At 39.4% G+C, this 26,849-nt stretch overlaps 1 protein-coding gene across 1 annotated transcript in view; it reads left to right on the forward strand.

The window, feature by feature from the left end:
• CYB5R4 (cytochrome b5 reductase 4) overlaps window positions 1-26,849 on the forward strand; it is a gene marked incomplete at both ends in the record, with an annotated part of 46,303 nt that overhangs the window by 15,495 nt on the left and 3,959 nt on the right. The window contains 8 exons of the mRNA XM_081998194.1: window positions 3,040-3,094; window positions 4,698-4,755; window positions 4,861-4,954; window positions 6,377-6,409; window positions 7,092-7,214; window positions 17,924-18,064; window positions 19,228-19,380; window positions 20,189-20,339. Of these exons, the coding sequence (XP_081854320.1) occupies window positions 3,040-3,094; window positions 4,698-4,755; window positions 4,861-4,954; window positions 6,377-6,409; window positions 7,092-7,214; window positions 17,924-18,064; window positions 19,228-19,380; window positions 20,189-20,339 (808 nt within the window). The remainder of the gene's footprint in view (window positions 1-3,039; window positions 3,095-4,697; window positions 4,756-4,860; window positions 4,955-6,376; window positions 6,410-7,091; window positions 7,215-17,923; window positions 18,065-19,227; window positions 19,381-20,188; window positions 20,340-26,849) is intronic.

The following is a 26,849-nucleotide window of genomic DNA, read 5'->3' on the forward strand; positions in this document are numbered from 1 at the left end:
AGTCTGTACCGTGGCAATTCCCTAGGCAACCCTAGATGTTGGCAACATCAGGGGAACTTGGTGTGCTGACTAAGAGAAATTGCATGGAGAGTGGAGTGGAGACGTTGCGGCCACGCTCTGTGAACAAGGGAATTTAAAGGTACACAGTGTGTACATTAATAAGCTGCACATGTGATGCCCTGGATCAATGACCTGTCAACTTTGATGAAATGCTGTACTTGGAGTGAACTTTGCTTATTATAATATCGTTGTAATACTGAAATGCATACCGCTCTCAAAATTGCCCACCTCCCAAGGTGCGACCACCCCTCAATGAGCTTGTGCACTGAATTTTTCCTAGTCTGTACATTTAAACGCGAAGCGAGAGACTTTTGAACCAATCCTGATAAAGGTATGTATGACTAGAGTCACTCAAGCTCCACCTGCAAAGTAGAACACTATAAAGTAGTGTGAAAAGAGCTGGATGTTAGGGAAGACACCATCACTCCTGACTTTTAGGATCTGCCAACGGGCTGACCCTCTCTTCCCCCTCCATTGAGACACCTTTGGATAAGATTCGAACACTCGGCTATCCCGAGTGGATCCACGGGAATTTTAGGAATCTCTAGAGTTGTTTCATCACCCCACGCGTGTGTAACCCAACCATAATCAATTTAGTGCACTTGCTTGCAGACAGTGAATTTATCACTGGCAGTCCAAAGAACTTGTGCATCTGTTGCTTCAATAAATCGCACTATTGATTGACTCAGCTGTGTGTGTGTTGTCCCTGAACGTGACTGTACCTCTGTGTGGCCATGTGAGTTCAGGAGGTGTCCGGCTGAGCAGGTAGTGTGATGTTAGTAGTGCATCCGGACCCGTGAGAGTCCAGCGAAAGGGGTTGGGCATGACCGGACTACTAACGCTGATTTTGGGCATCTACCTCTTAACGCAACAACCAGGTGCAAAATTTTGTATTTGCTTTTGAGCTTCATGGAGCTTTTGTCAGCTCATTTCTTCAGTCTGACTGGGTCCCTTTGAATGGTAGCCATAATCTTTCATGTTTCGACTGCTTCCTGTGATTTGTTATTGCTCAGGTACTTTGTGACAGTGGGACAGTGTGTGCCTTTCAGGTTGCTAATGTCTGTATTGAACAGTATTGGCATTCCCCATTCCCTAGAGAATACCAGCTATAACTAGCCACCAATTGGACTTTGTACTGTTGATCACACCTTTTGTGACTGGCAGCCCTACTAAATTTCTAGCCAGATTGTTAATCGACCTGTCAAACCCAGCTTTCTCCAATGTGGCTCTGAGGATAGTGTGAGAAACTGGATCACTAGCCTTGCTATCCCATGGGATTCTGCAGAGCAATTCCTGGAACAAGCTGAAGTTTGCTCTCGTGAGATACAGAGTTGTAATTCTGCTGTGCATCCTGGTTGCCTTAAACTCCTTCATTTCATGCCTGCTATCACCCTTTGGCTTCATCACCAGCTTTTCTTTATTTATGACCATCATGACCAGTAGAGCACTTTCCTTAGTTGATTCATGGATCACCTGAATCATTGTCTTTTTATTACAGTGTGACTTCTTGTTTTCACATAGTGTCTTAATAGTATTTCAGAATAATTCATAAATAACTTGGTTTGCCAGAATGTTCTATCTTATTGTGCCTGCTCATATATTTCTGTTGACCTGCAAAAGCAACCAGGAGTGTGTATGACCACGCATTCCTTTTATCCATGGAGGCCAACCTAAGCATATGATATGTGTTCTCAAGAAAGGCTTAGCCTTTGAGAAGGCTTTTAACATTAGGTGACTGGTTTTCTTTTGCAGTGATCTGACTGCTCTGCCATTTAGCTTCTTTGGCAGCTGCAGATGGTGTGTACTTAGGGGCAATTAAGGATCAAAGAATAAGTAATTCCAGCAAGTTTTAATTGCTTTGGGTTAATTCCCCCATCTGGATGATCAAATAGTTTTGACAGATTGGATTAGACCAGAATGGTTCTCTCTGTTTTTATCTGCTTCCCACATGGTGGAGCCACTCAATTACTGTGGTGTAATTTTATAGTAGTCAAACTACAAAACTTACTGGCATTTGGAAGATAATCATCTAGGTAACTGAGAATTCATACATTCATTATTTTATGCGTAGCCATTTCAGGTTTTCAAGGTTTGTCTTTGAATGGGCTTGAAACCAGCACTCACTAACTGTTATCTTAGGCTTCTGCCTAACCATTGTCCAGGGAAACTCCTGTTGTTCATGTGGTGTTATGAATCATACTGTATTTCAGTCTGTGCAGCTTTCTCCATCATGATTCTATATAACTTCTTTGTGTTAAAATTGATGAAGGATTGCAGTTGCTTTTATCTGTCATTTCTGCTCATATTTTTGCCAAATATAGTCCATTTTTATTAGGCCGGAGATTAGTACAGTTGACACTTACAAAGACTGACGAAGTGTTGCTTCCTAGCAAAGGCTTTTTCAGACTGTTTCCTGTTCTTTAATTATTAAAGTGAGTAGCTGAATTCTGTGAAAATTCCTAGCAAAGTGCAATGTAGAGAGACTAAGGCTGATATTTTCGTGTAACTGACTGACATGAAATTTTACTTGTGAATTAGATTAGTCCAGATGTCCCAAATTGAATTTTTTCATCTGAATTGTGTAAACAAATAGTTCTGTTAAAGGAAATTAATTCAGATAACCTTTTTTCCATGCTTCACTATCAGAGTGTGAAAGCACAAGCTAGTAACAGATGAAACTGAGACCAAGCTACATGTACCAAAAGGGCTGCACACATGGGTTCTGTGGTATATGGAACTCTTTATTTTTGAAGTAGAACTTCATGTTCTAGAAGCCTGCTCTCCAAAAGGAAGTGCTGAGTAACAGCAGCCTTTAAAAAGAACATGGATACTTCTGGCTGCCTGTGGAAATAAAGCCACTAAATAATGTGGAGGGGTATTTAGAACATTCAATTAAAAAAAACCCAAAACATCTCTGATTATGATTTCTATTCAGTGAGTATCACAACAAATACTTTGATGATGCTCTGCTCTTTGTAGGTATGCTTCCTGAGAAGAAAGTGCCGGGCGCTTCTGCTAAAGATTTAACTCCGAGGTAAACCTTTGTCTTTCATTGTCTGTTGAACATTCTATTTAATAATTCTGTGCATTTCTTAGTAATTGATGTTTCAGCTAAATGTCAGCTGAATGAGTGTATATCATTACCATCCTCTTACAGGTAAGAAAGTTGAGGTTCAGGTTTAAACAACTTGCCAAAGTTCATGGTAAGCATATAGGCAGGTGATGATGCAAGGTTCTTGGCTTGCTTTGTTGGTTTCTAACACTTGCACTGCCTTGCATCATATACATACGTACGGCTTGTATTTGCAGGCTTTTCAGCTTTCCTTCTTGAGAAAACTCCTGGAAAGTGATGCCAACTGGGCTGGTTTGGGTGGTTTTTGTTGGTGGTGGTTTTGTTTTTTTTTTTTACTTTAGTTAATTTGTCCATAGACATATGAGTTGGCATGCCTTGGAAAAGTACTTCATTTCAGGCTGGAATGTAGTAAGATGTGTGATAGCTGTATACAAGTTTCTGCAATATGCAAAGCAAAGCAGGCCCTAAAACCCCACTGTGATATGCCTGCTGTTGTTACTGAGTTACCATTTTACTCCATGATGCCTTGAGTCACCAAGGTTCAGTTTCTCACTTTGCATCAAAATCTCCTGTGAATGTGGACGAGTTACATGCAGTCATATAGAATATTGTGGCTTGTGAACAACTGGAATGTGACTTATCTTCTGGAGTGCTCCCCAAACCTTGCTGCTGTTCTTCTTGTGTGTGTCTGGCATCTTCTGGTGTGTGACTGGAAGGTGTGCAGCTTAGAACGTGTTGGCTGTTAGGAGTGTCTGCTGGAGGGGGCATCCTCCCTCTCTGCCTTCTTTTCTGGTCCAGGAGTCCAAACAGTAGACAGAAATGGTTAGGGCATTGGGCAAGGGAGAAGACAGTAGTAATGTTGATGCAAGGGATTAATGTGTATTGTGGAGACAGAGTTGACTTTCACTGACCGGGAAACTGTGAGAACTACAGATGTCTATGGTGAAGAGCCCAGCATGAGGTTGTCAGATGTATGATCCCCCATGAAAATGGGTAGAGAAAGGAATAGCTTTTCTGGGCTTGGGTGGGTAAGTTACTTCTTGGCAAGTGTAAAGCCAAACAATCAATTAGCATTTGAAGGCTTTATGTTTCTTGCCTTACCCTGGATTTATTATGAGGTTTGGGTAGCTTGGGAACATAGGAATGTAAAATCTTGATTTGGGGAGATGAAGGGAACTGTGGTTTTGTGGTATGTCGTGGAATCTATAACTCTTGAAAGCCACCCTGACTATTTAATACTTTTGTCTGGAGTAAAGATTTTAACCATTCTTGTTAGGAAGATTCATATACTGCAGAGGAGGATGCACACGCTTTTTAAGTAAAACCAATGCCATATAATTTTAGCTACGAAGTGCTGACTATTAGGTTGCATAGTTAGATTGTTGTTATTTTAATAGTCTTTTCAAAATTATTGGCGCTGGACTTCTACATTCAAAAACTAGTATACAGTGTATTTGGCTTGTAAATTCATGAAGGAAGCTCTACTTGAAAACTGCTAGTTAAATATATTTTGGTATGCCCAAACAAAGTATATATTTTTTTTATTGTATTTTTTGTTTTACAGTTATGACTGGTTCCAGACAGATAGTTTGATCACCATTGTCATATATACTAAGCAGAAGGTAAGTGTATGTTACAAAAGGGAGAATTACAAGATCCATTTGTGATCCAGCTTGAATTCTGGGAGAACTTTATTAAAATTATTCTTTTTTCCTTACCTATGAAAGGGTATGAATGCAGAGTTGGTGATAGTTGACTGTCAAGACAAACGATTAAGGGGAGAGATCATTGTGGATGACCACTCATATGTTGTAGAAGTTGGTAGGTACTGTAATTTTGCAGTTGAAAGTACTGAATTTTCATTCTACTTTATTAAAACTCTCTCATCAGACCATATGCATTTTACATATACCAATTAATCATAGAATCATAGAATAGTTTGGGTTGGAAGGGACCTTTCAAGGTCATATAGTCCAACCCTCCTGCAATGAGCAGGAACATGTTCAACTAGATCAGGTTGCTCAGAGCCCCGTCCAACCTGACCTTCAGTGTTGCCAGGGATGGGGTGTCTACCACCACTCTGGGCAACCTGTGCCAGTGTTTCACCACCCTCCATGTGAAAAATTTCTTCCTTATAACTAGCCTAAATCTACCTTCTTTTAGTTTAAAATCATTACCCCTTGTCCTATTACAACAAGCTCTGCTAAGAAGTCTGTCCTCATCTTTCTTCTAAGCCCCCTTGAAGTACTAGAAGGCTGGAATAAGGTCTCCCTGGAGCCTTCTCTTCTCCAGGCTGAACAAGCCCAACTCTCTCAGCCTGTCCTCAGAGGAGAGGTGTTCCATCCCTCTGATCATTTTTGTGGCCTCCTCTGGACCTGCTCCAGCAGGTTCCCACCTTTGCTGTGCTAAGGGTTCCAGAGCTGGATGCAGGACTCGAGGTGGGGTCTCACCAGAGCAGAGTAGAGGGGAGAATCACCTCCCTCGACCTGCTGGCCACGCTGCTTTGGATGCAGCCCAGGAGATGGTTGGCCTTCTGGGCTGTGACCGCACATTGCCAGCTCATGTCCAGCTTTACATCCACCAGTACCCCCAAGTCCTTCTGGGCAGGGCTGCTTTTGATCCCTTCATCCCCCAGCCTGTATTGATACTAGGGATTGCCCCAACCCAGGTGCAGGACCCTGTACTTGGCCTTGTTGAACCTCATGAATTTCCCATGGGCCCGTTCCTCAAGCTTGTCCAGGTCCCTCTGGATGGCAGCCCAAGGTAAAATATTTTATTTCTTTTTCATTAAAGGTGGAAGGTACTTTAAAGTACTTTGATATAAAGGATTGTTTTATCAACTCATATCTTCATTTGTTTAGTATGTACTTAATTTTTTACATGTGGAATAAGTGTAGTAAGAAATAGATGTAAAAGTTGTGTAAAACTTTTCTTCAAGTGTGTTTTCGATGATTATTAAAATGCCCTTATTCAAAAAAGACAAGTGGAATGACTTAGAAAAATGCGGATTAGTAGCTTTACATGAATCATTGTTAAAAGTAATAGGAAAAATTATGCCTTTCTTAATGTTATGTATTAGACCTGCAGAAGTCATGAGTGAAATTTCAGGGCCAGATGAAGATGCACAGGATTCTAGGCTTATTAGTTCACTCAGGATTCCTAGCCTTAAACTGTATGTATATATGATGACTAGAATATAATTTTGGTTTTGCTTAATGTAGAGTTTGTTTCTCTTTCTTTCAGACTTGGATCATGCAGTTCAAGACAATGTAGCTGGTAAGTTCCATCTCTTGCAGCACTTCTGTATCTCTCCTAGTAACAGAATGTGGAATTTCAGTTTATTTTTCTGCCTTGTCAGATACTTCACAGTTGTGCATACCACTAGGTTCTGGCACAATCAACCAACTCAAACCATAATGTTTAATAATTTTTTTAAATTGTGTCATTTGGGCCCGTGAAAGTAGTAAGTCAATGGTGCTCTGATCCCTGTGAGTATGACTAAATGTTAAGATAATTAGAAGTTAGCTCTGTTGTGTGTTTGTAAACTGTTCTTGTCTTAGAATGGGGTTTTCTTGGGTTTAGTTACTCATTCAAATGGCCTTGGACAGAAAGGAAGTAGTAAATAGTGGTAGTTACCAATTTCCAGTAAATGAGGACTTTGAATTCATGAGAATTCTTTTGACCAGATGGGCTGTGAAGCTTTTCACAATGTGTGTAGTAAATAAGATACATTAATTACGCATATTAAGTTAGTGCTTGTTGTTTTAAATGCACTGTAAAACATCATAAAGAGGTACCTGGAAGTACATTTAATTTGATATCTTAATTTAACAGATTCATTCCTTGCATCTTGAGAAATTACTAATTCTTCCAAAATTTCATAATAATGGAGGAGTAAAATAATTTTGGGGGGAAAAAGGTAACTAAAAGTAACAATGTGAAACCTTTTATCTTTTAGTAACTTTTGCTGAAAAAGTTGGGAAAGTAGAGATTATTTTAAAGAAAAAGGATAACATTCACTGGAAAATGCTGGGACAGCCCTTGGAGAGTCATAATACATTTATCAAACGCATGGACAGAGGTAAGAAGTTTCATGGCCATGTTACCAGCTGTTTTAAGAATTTTTGAAGCTTTTTAGTCATATTTGGTTTTTCCCAGGGTTTTCTGTAGTCATACTTTCATTTTTTTTCAGGAATGTTGTCTGGTCTTGCTGAAAGCTGCTTGGGAATTCTCCTTGAAAGGCTTCAGCTTAGAGGTGGTTTTTTTTGGTTTTTTGGTTTGTTCTGTCCCGCAGTGGAATTGGAGGTCTTCCAGGCTTGCAGAAAGACTGGAAGAACCTAATAGAGGAAGGTGAAGACTGCTTGAGCGTTGTTTCATCTCATGGCTACCTGTGTGCTTGGTAACACACTTGGTCCTTTCTCTCCTTATGAAAACTTCAGTAGAACCTGAGGAGGTGGTGCATGGCCTTGTGTCAATCATTGTAGGATAACTGTAGTGAAGGAGCAAAAACCATCCTCTTCCAACTGTTGCTACAGATGCAGTAACATCTTTCAACACTGTAACGTTGTTCCAGGACCTTGCATCTTTGTAACTTGAGCTGTGATTAAATAAGGCCCTTCAAGCCACGTGTAGGTATCAAAACCAGCTCTGAATAAGCTGATGTGTCTGCAAGAAGTAGTAGATGTTATATATGAGTTCATTTTGTGGTAACGGAATAGTATAAACTTGATGCAGCACACAAATGTGTTACCCCGATTACTGTTCTTTTTTTTTTTTTTTTTTTACAGCTAAATAAAAATTTCCTGCACAATTACATTATATAATACAAGCATGCTTCTGTGTTATTGCAACTGTCCTGTTTCCCAAAAGCCCTCTTGGCTCAAAAGTTGACTGTTTGTCTTATTATGTGTGAAAGCAAAGGTGTACATTTTAAAGAGGTAATTAAATGTTGATCACTGTGTTGTACACCTCTTACTGGCTCTGTTAATACTGCTTAGCCCTGTAAAGTTGAGAGATTACTGTGGTATAAAAAATGAAGATGGACTGTGTAAAAGCATGTGTCTCTAGCTACTTTTAGCTTATACAGAATTTAATTTTCCTTATGAGAGTTTCAGAAACTGTTGAGTCATCTACTTTAATATTAGATTTTTCAATATAATACCCTACATTTAAGGGGACATGGTCTGGTATAATATGTTGTCCACTGTCCATTGCTCACTTTCTCCCTCCGTATCATCTTTCATTATTCTGGAAAAAAAATGAGAAAATAACCTGAAAGAACAAGAGGTGTTGGCTATAGCGGCTTTACAGGTCCTTTCCAGATGAGGAAGTTAAGGATGATTGGATGCAACTGTCAAAAATCCAAATTGAGCATTAGTAATCAATGTTTCCTAGATGATTATTCTGCAATTTTTTTCTAAGAAACCAGTCTCCAACATAGCGTTTGTCATATTATTCAGAGAAGTGTTATAGGCATTGGATAATTTTTATTATGTATCACTGACTGAATTTAGATCAGTTTAAATTGAATCTCCAGAAAACCTAACGGGCTTGTTGAGCCTGAGTTTCTTCAGCTCCCTGATTACAGAGGTGATGAATCTAGCAAATATATCGATATGTATGGCTTTTTAATCCTTACTCCAGAAAATTTTATTTTGCTGTTTTTTTTTTTTATTTTAAAAGCCCTAAATTTAAAATTGAACATGCCAGAAGGTTTATAGAGGCGGAATGTTCAGGCCTAGATCTCTTTCCTTTATTCCAACCCTGAGCTTTCAGCTTGGCCATAAAATCTACATGCTGGAGGCTTATGTTCACTCAGTTTAGTCTTAAGTAGCCACTCTCCATTTCTGTTTAAAATTGTGCTCCCTTATTCTACACTGCAGAATTTTCAATTTTGCTTCCGCTTCTGTGAGAGCAAAATAATGTTATGGGAGAAGAAACTCATACCTTGTGCAGTGTGAGCACGGAAATAGTAATTATCAACTTTAGATAATTTCCTTGCCTTTATTGGGTGTGCAGCTGGTTTTGTATGCAAAACTACATTTTCTTCTGAAGCAAAATAACTTTATTCTGGAAATAAAATAATCAAGACTTCCAGTGTGGTAAGTAATTCAGACCTCAGAAATTAATCCATGCATTTTATATATGAAGTTAAATAGATCTTTGAAGACAGGATTTGATTGTTCTTTGATAAACTGCAGAAATGCTGCGTATGAAGTGTGTTGCAGATATACTACTTACAATTTATTTTGCCTGCTGGGATAGTAGTATTGTCAAGGTTGTACACATCTGGTTTGCCTATTTACCTATGCCCATACTAGGAGCACTTTTAACACAGGCAGAACATAATGTCACATATGAGTAAAGTACAAGTAAATCCTGCGGTAAGATAGCATAAATGTCCATGCTGCTGACCAGAGTCTGATTCACTATACATGCTTAGCCACTTACGCTATGCCAGGGTGTAGCTGTGATAAGAGAAAGATCAGTGAGGACTATAAACAGGGCAGAGGAAGGACATAATAGTTTTGTAAATAGCTGTACTTAAATGATATATTGGTTGCTATTAAAAACCCCCAGCCATGTGTGTGCTTTAAGTTAAGTAACTTACCTCTATTTCATTGGGAAGTAGAGTTCCTCAAATTTTATCATGGCTGAAAAAAGCAGGTGGAACAGCTGACATAAGGTATATTGAGTGTGAGTAGCAGAAGTAGTAGCAGCATTGTAGTAGTTCCTTGTGAAAGCTGCTTTGCTTCCAAGACCTAAACTGGCTAGTTAAAGCTATTTTATAACTTTATATCTGGTATTTCTATGGGGCACTATATATAGGGTAGCACAGATGTGTTGCCTTAAATATTCTGATTTTTTTTTTTTAACTTGGGATTTATGTGTCTTCCAGTGCTTACTCTCAGTGTTAGCTTTTATTTCCTGTGAATATGACAGTCCTGTTTGAAGCCATTGTAACTGGTAACTTCCACTTCTTTAAAGTACCTGAAAATCTGGAAACAGATTGGAAAGTAGTTATGTTATCATATTATATCTGTTTTTTATTTATTTCATTCAGTTTGTGTGTATTTGTAGTTCTTTTGGTAAGTTACTGACACTTTCTAATAAAAGTAATCACTTTATTCGGAATGTTTCCACACTTCCAGTTTGGTGGTGAGGTTATTCGGAGGCTGTCCTTATGGGAGCACTGATGTTTAATTCCTCGGGTTTTTCTTGTCTTTGAGTTTTTCTGTAATATTTCCTTGTGTATTGATCATTTCAAACATTTCCATTGTATTCAAAGCACAGGAAGAAGGGCTGAAAAACAGGCAGGGTTGTCACTTGAAAATTTTACTTGATTTTATGTTGTTGTCATTGCTTGTTCATATGACAGCATTCATGAATGATAGTTTGTAGGGGTGGGGGTGACTACGATGCCCCCCCTGCCAAGTCTCTATACTTTTGAGTTATTTAATCTTTATTTTTACAACAGCCAATTCTAAGTTCTGCAAACAAGTGATGAAGCTTTTCTTCAGAGACAATGACAGAATGCAGAAATGATACTGGAAGCCTGTGATAAATTTATGCTATGAAGAAACAATTGGCATAAGACCCTACTTTTTTCCCCTTAAGCTGGGAAAGTTGTACTCCCAGATGAATTGCCTATGGACTCTCAAATTCCTGCTGAGTTTAGACTAACATTTTGGCCAGTATATCTGTTAGTTAATTGGGAGGAAAGAACAAAATTGTGTAATTTTTTCAAAGTTGAGGGGGAATTTTATTTAAATTTTAATGTCATTTCAGGGAACTACACTGTATCTTAGGACTTATCAGTCGATTCAGAAGAATATTCAATACTGCTTCTGCTCCTTCAGGAGGATTAAGTGCTTAGTTTTCTGGAGGAATAATTATTTATACCCAACAATATTGCATAGAAAGCACAATTCAATAGAAAGAAATTGTCAGTGTAGGGAAGTTGGTGACTTACTCTTAGCTAGCTATTATGAAACTGGTCATTAGGAAGCATAACCAAAAACTAACGGTCGTAGTGCCAGCATCTTGTGAAATTTAAATGCAGTATTAAAAAAAGTAAGGTAAAATTCTCATTTAAAAAAAAACAACCACACAACTCAGTGATAGAGTGCAGCTTTTCTCATAGGTATTAAGACACTATTTTCTAGTAGATGCCTTTTCTGGGCAGTTTATCAAAGATTGTTTAAAAAGACACCAACTGCAGAAACGTTTAAAAATTAGTTTACACTGTGGAATTTTTTTTTTTTTTAAATTGAACTTGAAATTCAGCTATCTATCTTTGTCTTAGTTGGTAAAACCAGATCTTTTGGCTTTGATTTTTTTCTATATTAGTGTGCTAGTTGTTTCTGTGGAAAAACTGAATTCTGCCAAATTAAAAAAAATCAAGAGTTTCACCACTGATCACTTAAATAGAACTTCATTGTTGAGTACAAATCTGCTCTTGATGTCCCTTCAAAAGACCTCTTGCTCTGAATGAGATAAGAAAACATTGCATGTACATAAGAAGTATTTCTATGTATCCAAGGCTTTTATTTTTGACTTGTGGATAGTTGTTCAACTGTAGTTGTGGTTGACAGAAAGTGAAACTTTGAATTGCTGGAATTAATCACAATTTTTTACATATTTTCTGGTTTCTTAGCAGCTTTAACCAATAGAATAAGCAACTGATGTTGGGGCTGTATGTGATAATACCAAATATCTTTGTCCTGAAATATGTTTCTACACAGTAAAAATGAAATCTAAGGGAAAATACTTAGCTTGCCAGTTCGGAAAATGTTTTGGAATGAATATATATATATATATATATATAAAAAAGCGGTACCCACATGCAAGTAGAAAATGACATGTTAGTTGGGATAACTTATGGGGTGGTATTTTTTCCCATGGAAAATAAACTCTGCTTCCTTCTGAAAGTGATTTTGAACTTATACACAGACCCCTGTTTTGGAAAGTAACCTAATTACCAAATTCTGCTCTCCTAAAAAGTGTGCAGCTATTGACAGTTGTGTGCAACTATTGGCAGATGCTTAGGGGGTTCAGTAAAGAATCAAGGTGATGTTGCCTCTGAGGACTGAAGTGGGATGTAATTTCATAGTTTGTGCCGTGGTTTTAGTCCATGTTAAGTGGAAGATCATAGACTTTTTTTTTGTTAGATGTAATAGAAGAGAACAGAACGATGATGCAGGACTTAAGGTGTATAAGCCAGAATTATGCTGTGACAGTGTGCTATTTGCTGCATAACCAGGGAAAGTTTAGAAGGTGTTGATTCAGTGGAAACTTTGGAAGGAGACCATCTGGGAAGAGCATGGCTGACCTCTTTGGATAATAGGAGCTAGCTTGTGAAATCTAGTAATTAACTGAAGCATTTGAGGGTATTGATAAATTGATGGTCAACATTAGGGGTTCATGGTTGTCTTAACTCCAAGGACTGGGCTGCTGCCAGGAGCGATAGGCAGCCACCTTCCTTCAGCTTTCGGGTCTAATCTCCATTATGTTGGCACTAACAGTACTTGAGAGCCCATTATCAAGTCACCTGAAAAATAAGGATTAACTTTCAGCTCATTGATGGACTCTGGTGGAGTCCATTGATGGACATTGGGTGGTAAATGCTTGTGGGCTGGAACTCCTCTACCAGAGATGGAGGGGCAGTTGAGGGATGCGACTTCTATACTTTGAAACTCTATCCCAAGCAAACAGGCTAGCCTTGCTGCCATAGCATTACTAGGATTATGGCTACCAAGCAAGACGAAGTAAAAATTGTCACTGAAGTCTTATCATTGAAGAAAAGCCAGAAATATAATTAAAGGAAAAATTCTTAAATTCCCTTTCATAACAAGGAAGAACACAGTAGGCAAAAGAATGATGCTCTCCAGAAGGTATTATTATCAGTGCAGCAGTGCTTTTAGTACAACTCATTTCATATGCATATGAGTCAAGGTGCTATAGTCTTTTATTCCAGCAGAGGAGGAAGTTCAGTTTAGAGGGGGACATCTCTAGCCTGTGATTGTATTGGGTTTACATGGCAAGATTTTGGTAGAAGGGTGGAGGGGCTGCAGGGTGGCTTCTCTGAGAGATCAGAAGCTGTGACACTGACACTCAATGTCTGCAGAAAGTTTGGTCAAACCTAACCTCTTACCTAATGCTTTCTTGCACTTTTTTTTTTTGTCCTGCATCATGCTCCAGAATTGAGAGCGCAGTGCCTTTTGCTTATGTATAGCAGCAAATCGTATGTCTTCAGCATCTGACACACAACTTGGCTTCGTGGGTTGCTGAAAGCAACTGTTCTCCTTCAGCTTGCTACTAAAGGCTGGTGATCTCTTGCTGAAAGGCTTTTCTGCATTGCGAATTCTTTTTGCTTGTGGCTCCAAATTTTATTGGGACCACTGATAATGAATTGATTTTATTTAATATAGCAAAGAGAACAACCTAAACTAGGAGTTTGTTTAGACTGAGAAAGGTCTCTTGTTTTCAAAAATCAGATTGAGTGAATTGGGACAAGAGTTCTGTATGGCAAATGAAGAAGAAAAAGGGGGAGGTAAAGGTTAGTTGGTTACATGTGGAAAAGGTTGGAATTTGACAGGTTGGAGTGGTCAGAAAATGGTCAGGAAACAGTGAATGATGATGATGAATCAGTTTTTTGACTTCTCTCTCCACTCCCAAATATCTGGAAGAGTATTAGCTGATCAGTATTGTGGGATAAATTACCAACATCCCATTTCCTTTTCTTAAGTCTGAAGAATTGACAGCATCTTAGCGTATTTTTTTGTATATTGTACTTAGTACGTATTGTTTTTCAAAAGATGGTAGAAAAACAAATTACAACAAACTTTTTATAAAGTTTATTTTATATAACCGGGGAGCTGATGATGTTTTGCTTTACTTCAAGGTTTGTATGAAATGGAATTATTGCCTTTCATTTTTTCAGGGCTGTAGGCATTCTTTTGGTATACCTGAAATGTTTGCTCATTGAAAATAAGGAGTTTGTAGGATGTTAGATGAGAGACGTGAGAAAGTATTACTGCAGAAAGATTTATTCCATGTCAGAGGCTTGACGTCATGCCTCTGCAGGCATTTATAGTGGATAACTCACTAGTAGGTATTTGAATAATTTAAGAAAACAAGTGTATGCAGAAAAATGCCATGGCCACCTACTGTGGCAATGGTGGTATGTAGTGAATTTGATACTAATTTAGCCCATGCACAAATTGCATGTGCAGCTGAGATTTAGTAACCTGAATGTATATTTCCAGGCATAACTACATGTATTTAGATACTTGATCCTTCTAGCAAAGTTTATTTATACCCTTTGAAATAATGCCAATTAGAAAGAAGCATGGCTGAGCTGGAACATTATGTTTAAACCCTTAACTTTTAAGCATTTTGTGGATAAATGTTGTTCTTTTGAAAGGTTTTCTTTGTTTAAAATGGTTTTGGGTTTGTTTTCATTGTGGTTGAATTGACAGGCTGTGATTCTGTACTTATTGAAGAAGGGAGTGTTAATAGTGATGGCTGTTCCTTCAGGCAGCAATTGACTGCACTGTTGCAGAGCACTCTAACTAGTTGCCAGCTGCCTTGAACTCTTTGGCTGGGTTTTTAATCCAGAATATCTGGGAATAGCAAAATGTTTGGGGTAATAACGCTGCAATAAGGAAGTTGCAGTAAGGATAAGTTACTTGCAAGATGATAATTCTTTAGGTGAAATTACTGAAATACTCAAAGCGGTCCTTAAATGACTCCTGGAGAACACTGGGGAAGGAGAATGGGCAGGCTCAGGCTAGTTTGCCGAGACCCTCACAGGTCTGTGGTGGTTTTTTTTGGTTTTTTGGTTGTTGGTTTTTTTTTTAAGTCCAGCAATTGCTGTCTGTTCTCAAACTGTTCTCTACTTAAGAACAGCCAGCCTTACTGGCTTGGGCTTCCCTTTAGTGGTGCTCTTGGAGGTGAGAGCAAGGACTCAGTGGCAGTGGTCACCTGAGCTTCAGCAATGCCTAGAATTTCCTTTGCATTTTGTCTTGCATTTAATGAAGACTTCGCTGGAAACTTGCATAAGCCCTCTGCTAGGCAATAATAGCTTAAGAAGAGTTGTTGACTCGAAAAAGAATTTTGGCTGATTTAATGATTTAGGCCACGTACAAGTGATGTATACTTATTACAGATTTTCTAGTAGTCCTTTCCTGTTCAAAAGAGAATCAGCATGTGATTAAAGTCAGGAAGTAAAGCAGCATGTGCTGGTGCAGTGGCAAAATACAAACAATCAAGGTGCTTATACTTCTAACTGTTAAGACCTAAAGAAATATTAGAATCATAGACTAACTTAGTTGAAAGCCACCTCTGGAAATCATCTGGTTTAACGTGCTCAAAGCTGCCCAGCCAAGGTTTGAGTATCTCCAAGGTCAGAGACTCTCTCTGGGCAGCCTGCCCCAGTGTTTGACCAGACCATCCTCATGGTGGTGTCTAGTTGCAATTTTCCTGAGTTGCAGCTTCTGTCCTTTGCATCGCATCCTATGTTTCATGAGTAACTCAGCTATTTATGCTAGTGACTTGAGTATTTTTCAGTAACGTGAGAAAAAGAGGAGGGAAGACACGTTGCTTCACTGAAATTGCTTCAATGCAGAAAGTGATGTTAGAAGGATATCATGCTCAGTATTCTTGTCTATGAACCTGTCAAATTTTGGAGGCTTTACATGAAAATGTTCACTGGGACTGGTTACAAATTTTATATTGAAAGTGGTAAATGACATGGTGGGTTTGTTTAGGGAAGAGGCTTCTCTCTGCCTTTTATTTTCTTGATTGTTTTGGAAGTATGAAGCTTAGATAGTGCTGCTGATGGGATTTTGTTGCTTACATTTTTTAGTTTTCCTTTGCTGGCCTGAGTTTCTGATAGTTTATAGCCCATGAAACTTCCCTGGAGTTACAGATCTCTTTAGGAGGTGTGGTATATCATCACACTGATATTTCAGGTTAGAGCTAAAACACTGCAGTGCTGAAACAAAGACTTAGCTGAAAAAATGCTCTTCTGAAGGCAGAAGAGGAAAAATGACTTCTGGTCATTTTCAATTTATACCTCTGGTTTTGTATCTGGATTTCGACAATCTGCTGTCGCTTGCCTTATTCAGCAACATATTTTTCTTGTTGAATAACTCTTGTTATTCCTGTCAGTATTTTGAGACAGCTGGGACACTTGTTCCCAAGTAGTCAAATACTAAATTATTGTGGCAATGGCAACAGTTAATAGAATATTGTAGTTGAGAGTTGAGGAATAACTTCCTATATTTGGCATTTGTTGCTCCATTAACTTTTGTAAGCACATTTCTTTCCAGAGTGAAAGCTACGAAGTGGTTGTTTTTGCATCCCTGCCCTTTGTTCTTTGAAGTACTTCTTCCATGCTACTTCACCCCTACTTACGTTCTGGGGTCCCTGGTTGTAATCAGCAGGGCATAGTCCTCTATTTTGTTGTGTTTTCAAATCCTCTCTTTGATGGTGAAGTGATGTAATGGTGTGGATTACATAGATCAGGATGGCTGCTTAGTTAAAACGGGTGTAGGTCTGGCCAGCCTTACACTGAAGTTTTGCCACAGAGATAAATTTCAGTGTAATTGATCAATTACTGCCCCTGCTGTAGCAGAGGCAGAGTAAATGTCTTATCTTGCTCTGAGCCTGTTGCAAGTTTAGGGAAAACGTGTTACTTAAAGCTTCTATAAGGTACTGGTGAAGCTGTTATAGTTTGTTTCCCTTGTGCCCCTGAACAAAGCTAAATATTCTGGAGTGTTCCTTCCCTTTTCCCCCACTGTCTTTTATCCTTGTACTAATAGGAATGTACACAGGATGTTTTTTATAGATATTCTAATTAGGCCATGTTCTTTCCCTGACTCTTTGCAGTGTCTTGAAAAATTTTGGTGGAAGTGCAGACCGTGCATAGTGATTTTTTTTTTTTATTAATGCTTTCTTTTTTTTCAGTTACCCTTTGCACAATTGATGCATTTAGTTAATGCACAAGTTGAAAAGCACTGTATTTGAAACCCATCTTCTCACCTCCAAAACAGCTGTATCATTTGTGCTGTACATATGACCATGTAGTTGATTTAAGTAAGCATGTGAACATATAACTGGAATTCATAATTTGTAGCTAGCCAAAAGGCACCAGTTCATGTCTAAAATATTTCTTGAAAATGCTAGAGTTTGCATTGCCTATGTAGGCACAGAATTTAGTTTCATTTTGTCACCTGTAAGCATTTAAGTATTGGTATTGCCTACTGGAAAAATTCTGCTAAGCTCTGTCAGAAATTCTCGTTGTGCTAATAGCAGTGAAACTGCAACAATGCAGGATAGTCATCCCAACAGATATCTGGGATGCTGGGTGGGTTTAGATAGTCTGTTACTGAAGACTCTGGTGCTGTGCCTAGCTTATGTTTTATTTGCATTAACAAAGCTAGTTTTAGTCTGCATATATATATTCATGCTGTAGTTGTACGGTGAATTTAGTGCAGGTGCAATGTAGTAGAGGGGGTTCTGCTTTCTGCTAGTATTTGGTGCTTTTCTAGTTCTTTCCGGTCAATGCTGACAACATACAGATTCAGTCTGTTACAAGTCTAATGTAAGGCTATAAATGAGTCCTTAGTCCAAAATGAGAAAAATAATTGTAAGTAATGATACAAGAAGCATCTATGTATAGTCTTTTTATAACTGTATATAGTTAAATGCATACCTTTCTCTATCTTATTAAAAGAACAGCAAGGCAGGTTGAGACTTAAGTAACAAGTAAACCCATGTTTTTAGGACTGTTCTACAGAAAATGCAAGTTGGTTTATAAGATGGAAGTTACCCACGACACCAAGCTTTTCTGCTTAATGTTGCCTAAGAGCACACATCTCCATGTTCCCACAGGACAACATATTTACCTCAAACAAATCATTGCGGGTAAGAAAAATTGAGAATGTAGCCTTGGATATATGAACATAAATCCCTTTTCATAGTCTTGGGAGAATGTCAAGTCCATGGCCACTAATTTCCTGGTTGTAGTTAGAAGGTCTCTGCTTCCAGTATCACAGTCAGTGCTTAATAATGAACTGACGGGATTAATATTGCTGGAAAGCTAACTATTGAGGTGGCTGGCATTTACTGCTGAACTTGTTGGCTCTTCTTTCATCTCTCCCTTTAAAAACTCCACTGAAGTAGTGTTGTTCATCTTTGAAGAGGGTGATGCTCATTGTATGTATGTTATATATGATTAGTCAGTTCCTTTTAGTTTGAAGCTTTTTTGGCACATGGAGGATAATGTTGCAATTTTGCTGGTTTTTTTTTTTTCTTCTTCTGAGGGATTTATAGCAGTCATGGTAACACTACACTCAAGTTGCATGATATTAATGATAACATGAGGTTGTGAGAGGAAAGCACTGTTCTTCAAAATTTTGTAAAAGGCAAACTTAAATAAAATGGAAGGTCAAAGAAATACCTGGTTTATTTTTTTTAAGGATAATTTTTAGAATTTGCGTATATAATGGTTAAGCTGGTCACCGTACTTGTATTGTACTATGCATGGTAGAAAGATTTCTCAGAAGAATTTTTAAATAACCTTTAATTGCTAACTGTTTTGTCCTCCTCCTCCCTACCTAATTCTTTGCTGGTGCCCAACTCTTGCAGTCTTTCTTCCTATCATTACACAATAGCTTTTTGAAAGTGGAAGAAAATATAATCATGCAGTACTAAAAGCCTGCAATTTCAATTTAGAAAAAATCAAGCTGTGGTACTTGGAATTAAATGCAAATGTTTAGGTTTTCATGTTTTATGGGGATGGCTCTAGATCTTTTTTTCCAGTGTTTTGAATTGCTAAGTAGTGTAGAAATAACATACTGTACAGTGGCCTGAAGATTTTAATTGGAAGTGGAATACTACTGGAATAAGGTCGTTTCTTGCATTATTATGCAATAATACTTGCATAAAAACATGTGATGGTGTTATTTTTATGGGATATGCAGATTATTTGTTTACTGCTTGTTTGTTTTAGTATTTGTTTGCAGTAAATTTGCTGGATGTTGAGTACTTTTCATATTATTTCAGCTCTCTTTTTGTCTTCCCTCTAGGGACGGAGGTAGTAAAACCATACACACCTGTACTGCCTTATTTGCCACTGGATTTCAAACAACCATCTCCCAGTGATGGTGCACATATATATTTAATGATTAAAATTTATTCCTGTGGACTGTTCACACAGGCACTTGACCACCTACAAATTGGTAAGTATATGTTGGGGTTTTTTGTATTTGGTTTTCATGGAATCATAGAATAGCTTGCGTTGGAAGGGACCTTTAAAGGTCATCTAGTCCAAGCTCCCTACAATGAGCAGAGACATCTTCAACTAGATCAGGCTGGTCAGAGCCCCATTCCAATGTGACCTCAAATGTTTCCAGGGATGAAACGATGGATGAATGTTTTGCAGCAATTCCTTTTCAGATTCACTGTCTGGGTATTGTGATGTTCTTATTGTTTACCTACTTATACATTAGGTCATACTTAACTTTTTTTTAAACCTTAGTCTCCCTTAGTCTCCATGCCCTAAATGTACAGGCTTATCCTGACTGTAATTAGGAGTTGTCCATTACATAAAGCTCTCCTGACTGATCTTCCAAATGTGTTCCTGTTTAACTGTTCAGATATGTCAACTGTATCACATATTATAGTTGATCACTTTGATTGTATATACTCTTAGAACAACTTTTTGTACTTTCAGATAAAGAAAGCTAGGTCTATTCTATTAGACTGAAGATGCACTTCCTTTTCAGTTTCAGATATGGAGGTAGATTTTTAACACTGACTTTGCAAATGTTTGTGTACTCATATAGTGCAAAATCCATCAAGACAAGACATTTTAATTGAACTTCTGTTATGATCCTTGTGTGAAATGTATAGTACCTTTCTGAAAGGAACCCTAATACTACAAAAATGAAGGCAATATGAAAGGGCCTTTAAAAATGATAATACCAATTAGCTTATTTTCATTTAATTAACGTTTACCATTCTATTTTCTTTTTTTTTTTTGTAAAGGAGACTGTATTTCTGTCAGCAATCCTGAAGGTAACTTTAAGAAGTCACAGGTTCAAACTTCAGAAGATCTCTTTTTATTGGCAGCAGGCACAGGCTTCACACCAATGGTTAAGCTGCTGAATTTGGCTCTGACTGAAGTTAGTTGCCTTCGGTATGTACGCTTCTTATGATTTAACCCCAAGCTAGAGTAATCCATAGGAAGGATGAAACGTAATGGGCAAGCCTCAGTGTTAATAAAACAGTTAACAAAATAAAACGGTATGAAAGCATTTTTCTTCAACTTATGCCAAAAGCTGGCATGCTTTAGGGAAGAGTCTCAGAGTCTTAGGGAACTTACACATATTTCGTTATTGGCTACCATCAAAAAAATTGACCGATTTGCATTTTGGATTTTAGTTGTGATGCAAATGAGCTCACCAAGTAGAAAATCTGTGGGAGGTTTTGGGGGGTTTTTTGGTTTAAGTTAGCTTTGCATTTGAGTGCCTTTTCTTAGTAGTGAAGTATTTCAATGTAGGTATTGGTTTTTGGACTGAAGAGGCTTACAACTGTTTCATTATGGCTTCTCTTTAATCTGTTAGAATAGTTAGAGTACTTTTATATTATTCTCACCTGCTAAGCAACAGTAACATATTTTTACCAGATGAGTTCCAGTTTCCACAAAAGTGTGACTTATGTAAACATTGCATTAAGTATATTCAAATGCACAAAAAGATGTGTGTTGTATATGCATTCTGTACTCCTCTTGTAAAATCTGCTTGTTCTTGGTCAAGTGAACAGGTTGTTTTGGCCCCTTATGTCCTTCAGAATCCCAGAACTAGAACTCCTGCTTGATGTGATCGTCTATTTACAACTGTAAGAGAATATACAATAGCTCAACTTTAAAAGGAAATGTGAAGAGTTACTGTAGGGGCATACTTTGATATGATGAGGTGTACTTGCATTGTTTTTGGCAAAAATCTTCCTCTAGGATCACATTTTGCAGAATTTCTTAGCAGACAACATTTCTGTCAATGTGAACTATTGTAATTTGAGAGAGTATAAAAACTAAAAATATACTTGAACTGTATTTTGTTTAAAGCTGTTGCAGAGGACAGTTCAACAGACTTCTTACTGTTTTCCTGTACTTTTGAATTTGGACTCTTTTAATGGAGATTAATTTCTAATACTGAGTTTTATTCAATATAAGCACAGGATGTTTTGGTTCATTACATCTTTACAAAGCATATTGTAAAACAGCACGGGGAGATTAATTGGACACTAGTCATCGTAAAGCTAAAAAGGATGACATGTACTGCAGAAATCTGTTTCTAGAAAAAAAATCTAGACGCAGAATAAACAAATTATTCTTGTATTGTTTATTGTTCAAGAATTATATGTAATCCTTTTTTGTGAACAGAGAGACTGTGTACTGTTTGGCTCTTCCAAAGAGTCCTATATTGTTAGTAGCGAATAACAAGTGGCTGGGTGGCTTTGAGAATCCAGAAGATAGATCTGTCATCTGACAAAATGCTTGGGAAGCAGTACTAAAGGCATTTGGGATAATTTTTTTCTTCTTCTTCTTGAGGGAAAACTAGTATATCAGGTAAAGGTAGTTGTGATACTATGCTCTCCTTAGTTTTGCTTTCATATTAAAAGATGCCAATTTTGACATTTTGTCCATAATCAGAATTAACAGAGTAGATAATGTGTGAAAGACTACTACTGCACAGATAGGGTTTGTACCTACCCTGTCCTTGAAAGATGACCGGAGTGGCTCTTTAGCAGAATTACTTATGGGAACTCCATGCTCACAGTTAGCTTAGGATGCAGCAACATCTGTTTCCTTACTAGTCAAAGTAAATGAATTTTTTCTTCTTGCCATGGAGGCTTGTTAGGCACTGGAATGACTTGATATGATACAGGTTCTTTTTATATGTAGACAGTTAAAGCTTCATTTTTCTGACTGCTCTAGGCAACTTAGTTTCTTGGGCTTATATTTGCCCTTTAATCCACACTTTCTTGTTTGGGAAAATATTACAAGGGTGTCTTTAATATATGTGTGTGTATATATATGTATGTAATTTTATAGACATGAGATTATATGTATATAAGGAAGGATCTGAATAACGACCAATTTGTCACCTGAGGGTGCAGAAGCAGCCTCTGTCTGTAAGGGCTGGGTGAGTGCTGTTGAACCTCTGGGGCTGCACTGTGAACGCAGGAGAATCCGCAGCTTCCTTAGGCACCGTTTGCCGTGATGTAACGGGCTTGGAGAATTGGATTTCCATTCTTACTGTCTAGCCAAAGTCTCCCTATTGTCTTTTAAGTCTGTTATTTCTTGCCTACAGTAAATGTGGAAAACAATTTGTTCTCTTGCTGTCTGCGGTATCCTTTTGTTCATGAAGTCATAATGCTCTTCCTTCAGCCTTGTTTCTTCTCTTACAGGCCAAATTGTATTTAGCCGAAGTATTAATTAAAAAAGAATATCAGTCCTCTATGCTGTTTTTTCCTTTTTAAGATGAGGTTTTTGCCTCTTTTTACTGGTGGTTTATAACTGCAATCACATGGATATATTTCTTAAAGAAGACTGAGGCACAGAAGTGCTAAACACTAGGTAGAGAGCTAACGCTTTTCTCAAGTATAGGGTGCTTGTAGCCTATTCTTGATTCTTCTTCATAGTTGCATCTTGTTTTGTCTCCAGCTTTTCATTCCTAAATTACCACTCTGTTCTCATATTCACTTTCAATATAGTGTCCCACTTTCATCATCATTCTTGTTTTGAAGGTGATTTTGTAAATTTTTCTACTTCCTCCTCTTCCTCTGTGTTAAAATCCTCTAACAGTCTCTTTAATTCCTCTCTCTGTATGTATTTCTGTAAGACCTTGCATACCAGTTTCTTGAATTTATTAAAATCTACATCCCTTGAAGTAGTTTCCAGTATGTTAGATTCTCCCTATTTGCTTCCAAAGGGCTGATGAAGTTTCTTATTTGTTATCTAAACTTCCGTCATCATTCTCTCAACCAGCTCTTCTGTACCAGTGGGGATGATATCTAAATCCTTACCTCTTCGTTTTAGCTGTTTTCTCCCTCATTTCTAGCAAAACTCTTAGAAGTTCATTCCAAGTTTTGGGATTTTTCTGTTCTCTTTATAGTGCTGAGTACTGAGTAGTACTGCAGCAGATATATTTATCTACACTGAGGAGTATCAGTAAGAGTGTCTCAAAGCATTATTCTCCAAATAACCAATTTGTACCTTTGTGCCCAGTAAACAAAATGCATGGCTTTCCTATGCACCTCTTACTGACTTTTTCCCATGCCTGAGTAACACTTGATGCTGTGGTACACCGTGCCAGCTTTGACAGCGCTACATTCTTGAAGTGAGCTTTATTTTCCATGTTTTTCAGGGTAGTGGGCCCTGGGAAGCATGTAAGGAACCTAGATTTTTGGCACGTGCTAGCTTTTGAACAAGATGATTTTAATATTTAAAGATGCAGCATAGCTGTTTCGGGGCTGTTTTGTTCAGGCAAGTTTTCCAAAGCTTGTACATTGTAACTTACTTTGAGTTGTAATGCATCTGGAACTTCTTTTTCTCAGTAACGCTACTGATGATGTGTATTATATACAACAGTCATACTTCAGTTTTATATTTTGGCAGCAGAACATGAACGGGCTTCTTATAAGTAGAAGATGATCTCTTATCTTTGACATCAGCTGTAGCTTGTAAGAGATTTCCTGGTATCTTGAAGTGCTACCAAACTGCAAAAGAGGAAAAGGTTAGAAGTCAAAAAAATGTGCTATCTTCAGACTGGGAGAATATAGGCTTTCAAACTGCAGTTGAAGAACAGCAGGAGATCATGAACTCCCTGCAGAAGCCCTAGCATATGTGATGTGCATGCATGAAAGATTGCTGTCTGGAAGGTACAGAGGAGGAGGTGATGGAAATTAATGGTTTCAGCGCAGCATCATATAAAAGTACTGTGTCTAGCACTAGTCTCTTAGAAGCAAGATTGGCCGCATGGAAAAGGGACGCTGGGTAGTGGAGTGCCATGTTATGGAGCTGGAATTGCAGGACCAGCAGGCTTAGCTGACAGGTACCCATGTCGTTCTGCATGTGTTTCTGTGCCAGGTATCCCAGGGCTCCGGCTTCCTGAAGGTAGGGCACTGAACTTACTGCTTCTGGCACCGCAGCAACATGCTCTCCCTGCTCAGGGCTGTGCCTGAGTAGAAAAAACAACAGTCACTTAAAGCCCTGTGGGGTGCAGTTCAGGAACTGCTTGTGTTTAACAGCACATCACCTGTCTTACATCAGTTGTCCCCAGGGTATTAGTCTGTCATTAGCAATAAAGGAGAAGTTAGGCTTATGTGGCTTCATCAAATGGTAAATTCTATTTTGTCTATTCTATTTTTTGCTCACTAAAGTTGAACCTAGAGGTAGGTTCAACGTGCCAGAGTTGAAATTGATAGCCCAGCTCAGGTGCATCTACACCAATGCACACAGCATGGGCACCAAACAGGAGGAGCTGGAAGCCATTGTGCAGCGCGACAGCTATGACGTAGTTGCCGTCACAGAAACATGGTGGGATGCTTCTCATGACTGGAGTGCTGCAATGGATGGCTATAAGCTCTTCCGCAGGGATAGGCAGGGAAGGAGAGGCGGTGGGGTGGCTCTGTATGTTAGAGAGTGTTTTGATTGCATAGAAATTGAAGATTGTGAAGACCAAGTAGAGTGCTTGTGGGTAAGGATGAGGGGGAAGGCCAATGAGGCAGATATCCTGCTGGGAGTCTGTTACAGGCCACCCAACCAGGATGAAGAGACAGATGAGACATTCTATAAGCGACTGGCAGAGGTCTCGGATTCGCTGGCCCTTGTTCTTGTGGGCGACTTCAACCTACTGGACATCTGCTGGAAGTATAACACAGCAGAGAGGAAACAGTCTAGGAGGTTCCTGGAGTGTGTGGAGGATAACTTCCTGACGCAGCTCATGAGTGAGCCCACCAGGGGAGGTGCCTTACTGGACCTGCTGTTTACAAACAGAGAAGGACTGGTGAGAGATGTGGTGGTCGGAGGCCGTCTTGGGCTTAGCGACCACGACATGATAGAATTCTCAGTTGTGAGTGAAGTGAGGAGAGGGGTCAGCAAAACTGCTGTCATGGACTTCCGGAGGGCAGACTTTGGCCTGTTCAGGTCACTGGTTGAGAGAGTCCCTTAGGAGACAGTCCTGAAGGACAAAGGGGTCCAGGAAGGCTGGACAGTCTTCAAGAAGGAAATCTTAAAGGCGCAGGAGCAGGCGGTCCCCATGTGCTGTAAGAAGAGCTGGCGGGGAAGGCGACCGGCCTGGCTGAACAGGGAGATTTTGCTGGGACTCAGGGAAAAGAGGAGAGTTTATCACCTCTGGAAGAAGGGACAGGCAACTCATGAAGAGTACAAGGATCTCGTTAGGTCAAGCAGGGACAAAATTAGAAAGGCAAAAGCCCAGCTAGAGCTCAGTCTGGCCACAGTCGTAAAGGATAATAAAAAATGTTTTTACAAATATATTAACAACAAAAAGAGAGGCAAGGAGAATCTCCATCCCCTACTGGATATGGCGGGGAACATTGTCTCCAAGGACGAGGACAAGGCTGAGGTACTTAATGCCTTCTTTGCCTCAGTCTTTAATAGCCAGTCCAGGTATCCACAGGTTATTCAGCCCCCTGAGCTGGAAGATGGGGATGGAGAGCACAATGTACTCCTCATAATCCAGGAGGAAGCAGTCAAGGACATGCTAAACCACCTGGACACCCACAAGTCTATGGGGTCTGATGGGATCCACCCGAGAGTACTGGGAGAGCTGGCGGAGGAGCTTGCCAAGCCACTCTCCATCATTTATCACCAGTCCTGGTTAACAGGGGAGGTCCCAGAAGACTGGAGGCTTGCCAATGTGACGCCCGTCTACAAGAAAGGCCGGAAGGAGGATCCTGGGAACTACAGGCCTGTCAGCCTGACCTCTGTACCAGGGAAGATTATGGAGCGGTTGGTCTTGAGAGTGCTCACAGGGCATCTGCAGGACAACCAAGGGATCAGGCCCAGCCAGCATGGGTTCATGAAAGGCAGGTCCTGCTTGACCAACCTGATCTCCTTCTATGACCAGGTGACCCGCCTAGTGGATGAGGGAAAGACTGTGGACGTTGCCTACCTGGACTTTAGTAAAGCCTTTGACAGCGTCTCCCACAGAATTCTCCTGGAGAAACTGGCGGCTCGTGGCTTAGACAGGTTTACTCTTTGCTGGGTGAGGAACTGGATGGATGGCCGAGCCCAGAGAGTTGTGGTGAACGGTGTTAAATCCGGCTGGCGGCCGGTCACAAGCGGTGTTCCCCAGGGCTCGGTTCTGGGGCCGGTCTTGTTCAATATCTTTATAGATGATCTGGATGAGGGGATCGAGTGCTCCCTCAGTAAGTTTGCAGATGACACCAAGTTGGGTGGGAGTGTTGATCTGCTGGAGGGTAGGAGGGCTCTGCAGAGGGATCTGGACAGGCTGGATCGATGGGCAGAGGCCAACTGTATGAGGTTTAATAAGGCCAAGTGCAGGGTCCTGCACTTTGGCCACAACAACCCCATGCAACGCTACAGGCTTGGGGAGGAGTGGCTAGAGAGCAGCCCGGCGGAAAGGGACCTGGGGCTGCTGGTTGACAGCCGGCTGAACAT

Source organism: Phaethon aethereus, assembly GCF_964289735.1.
Source record: "Phaethon aethereus genome assembly, chromosome: 3".
NCBI classification, from domain to species: domain Eukaryota; kingdom Metazoa; phylum Chordata; class Aves; order Phaethontiformes; family Phaethontidae; genus Phaethon; species Phaethon aethereus.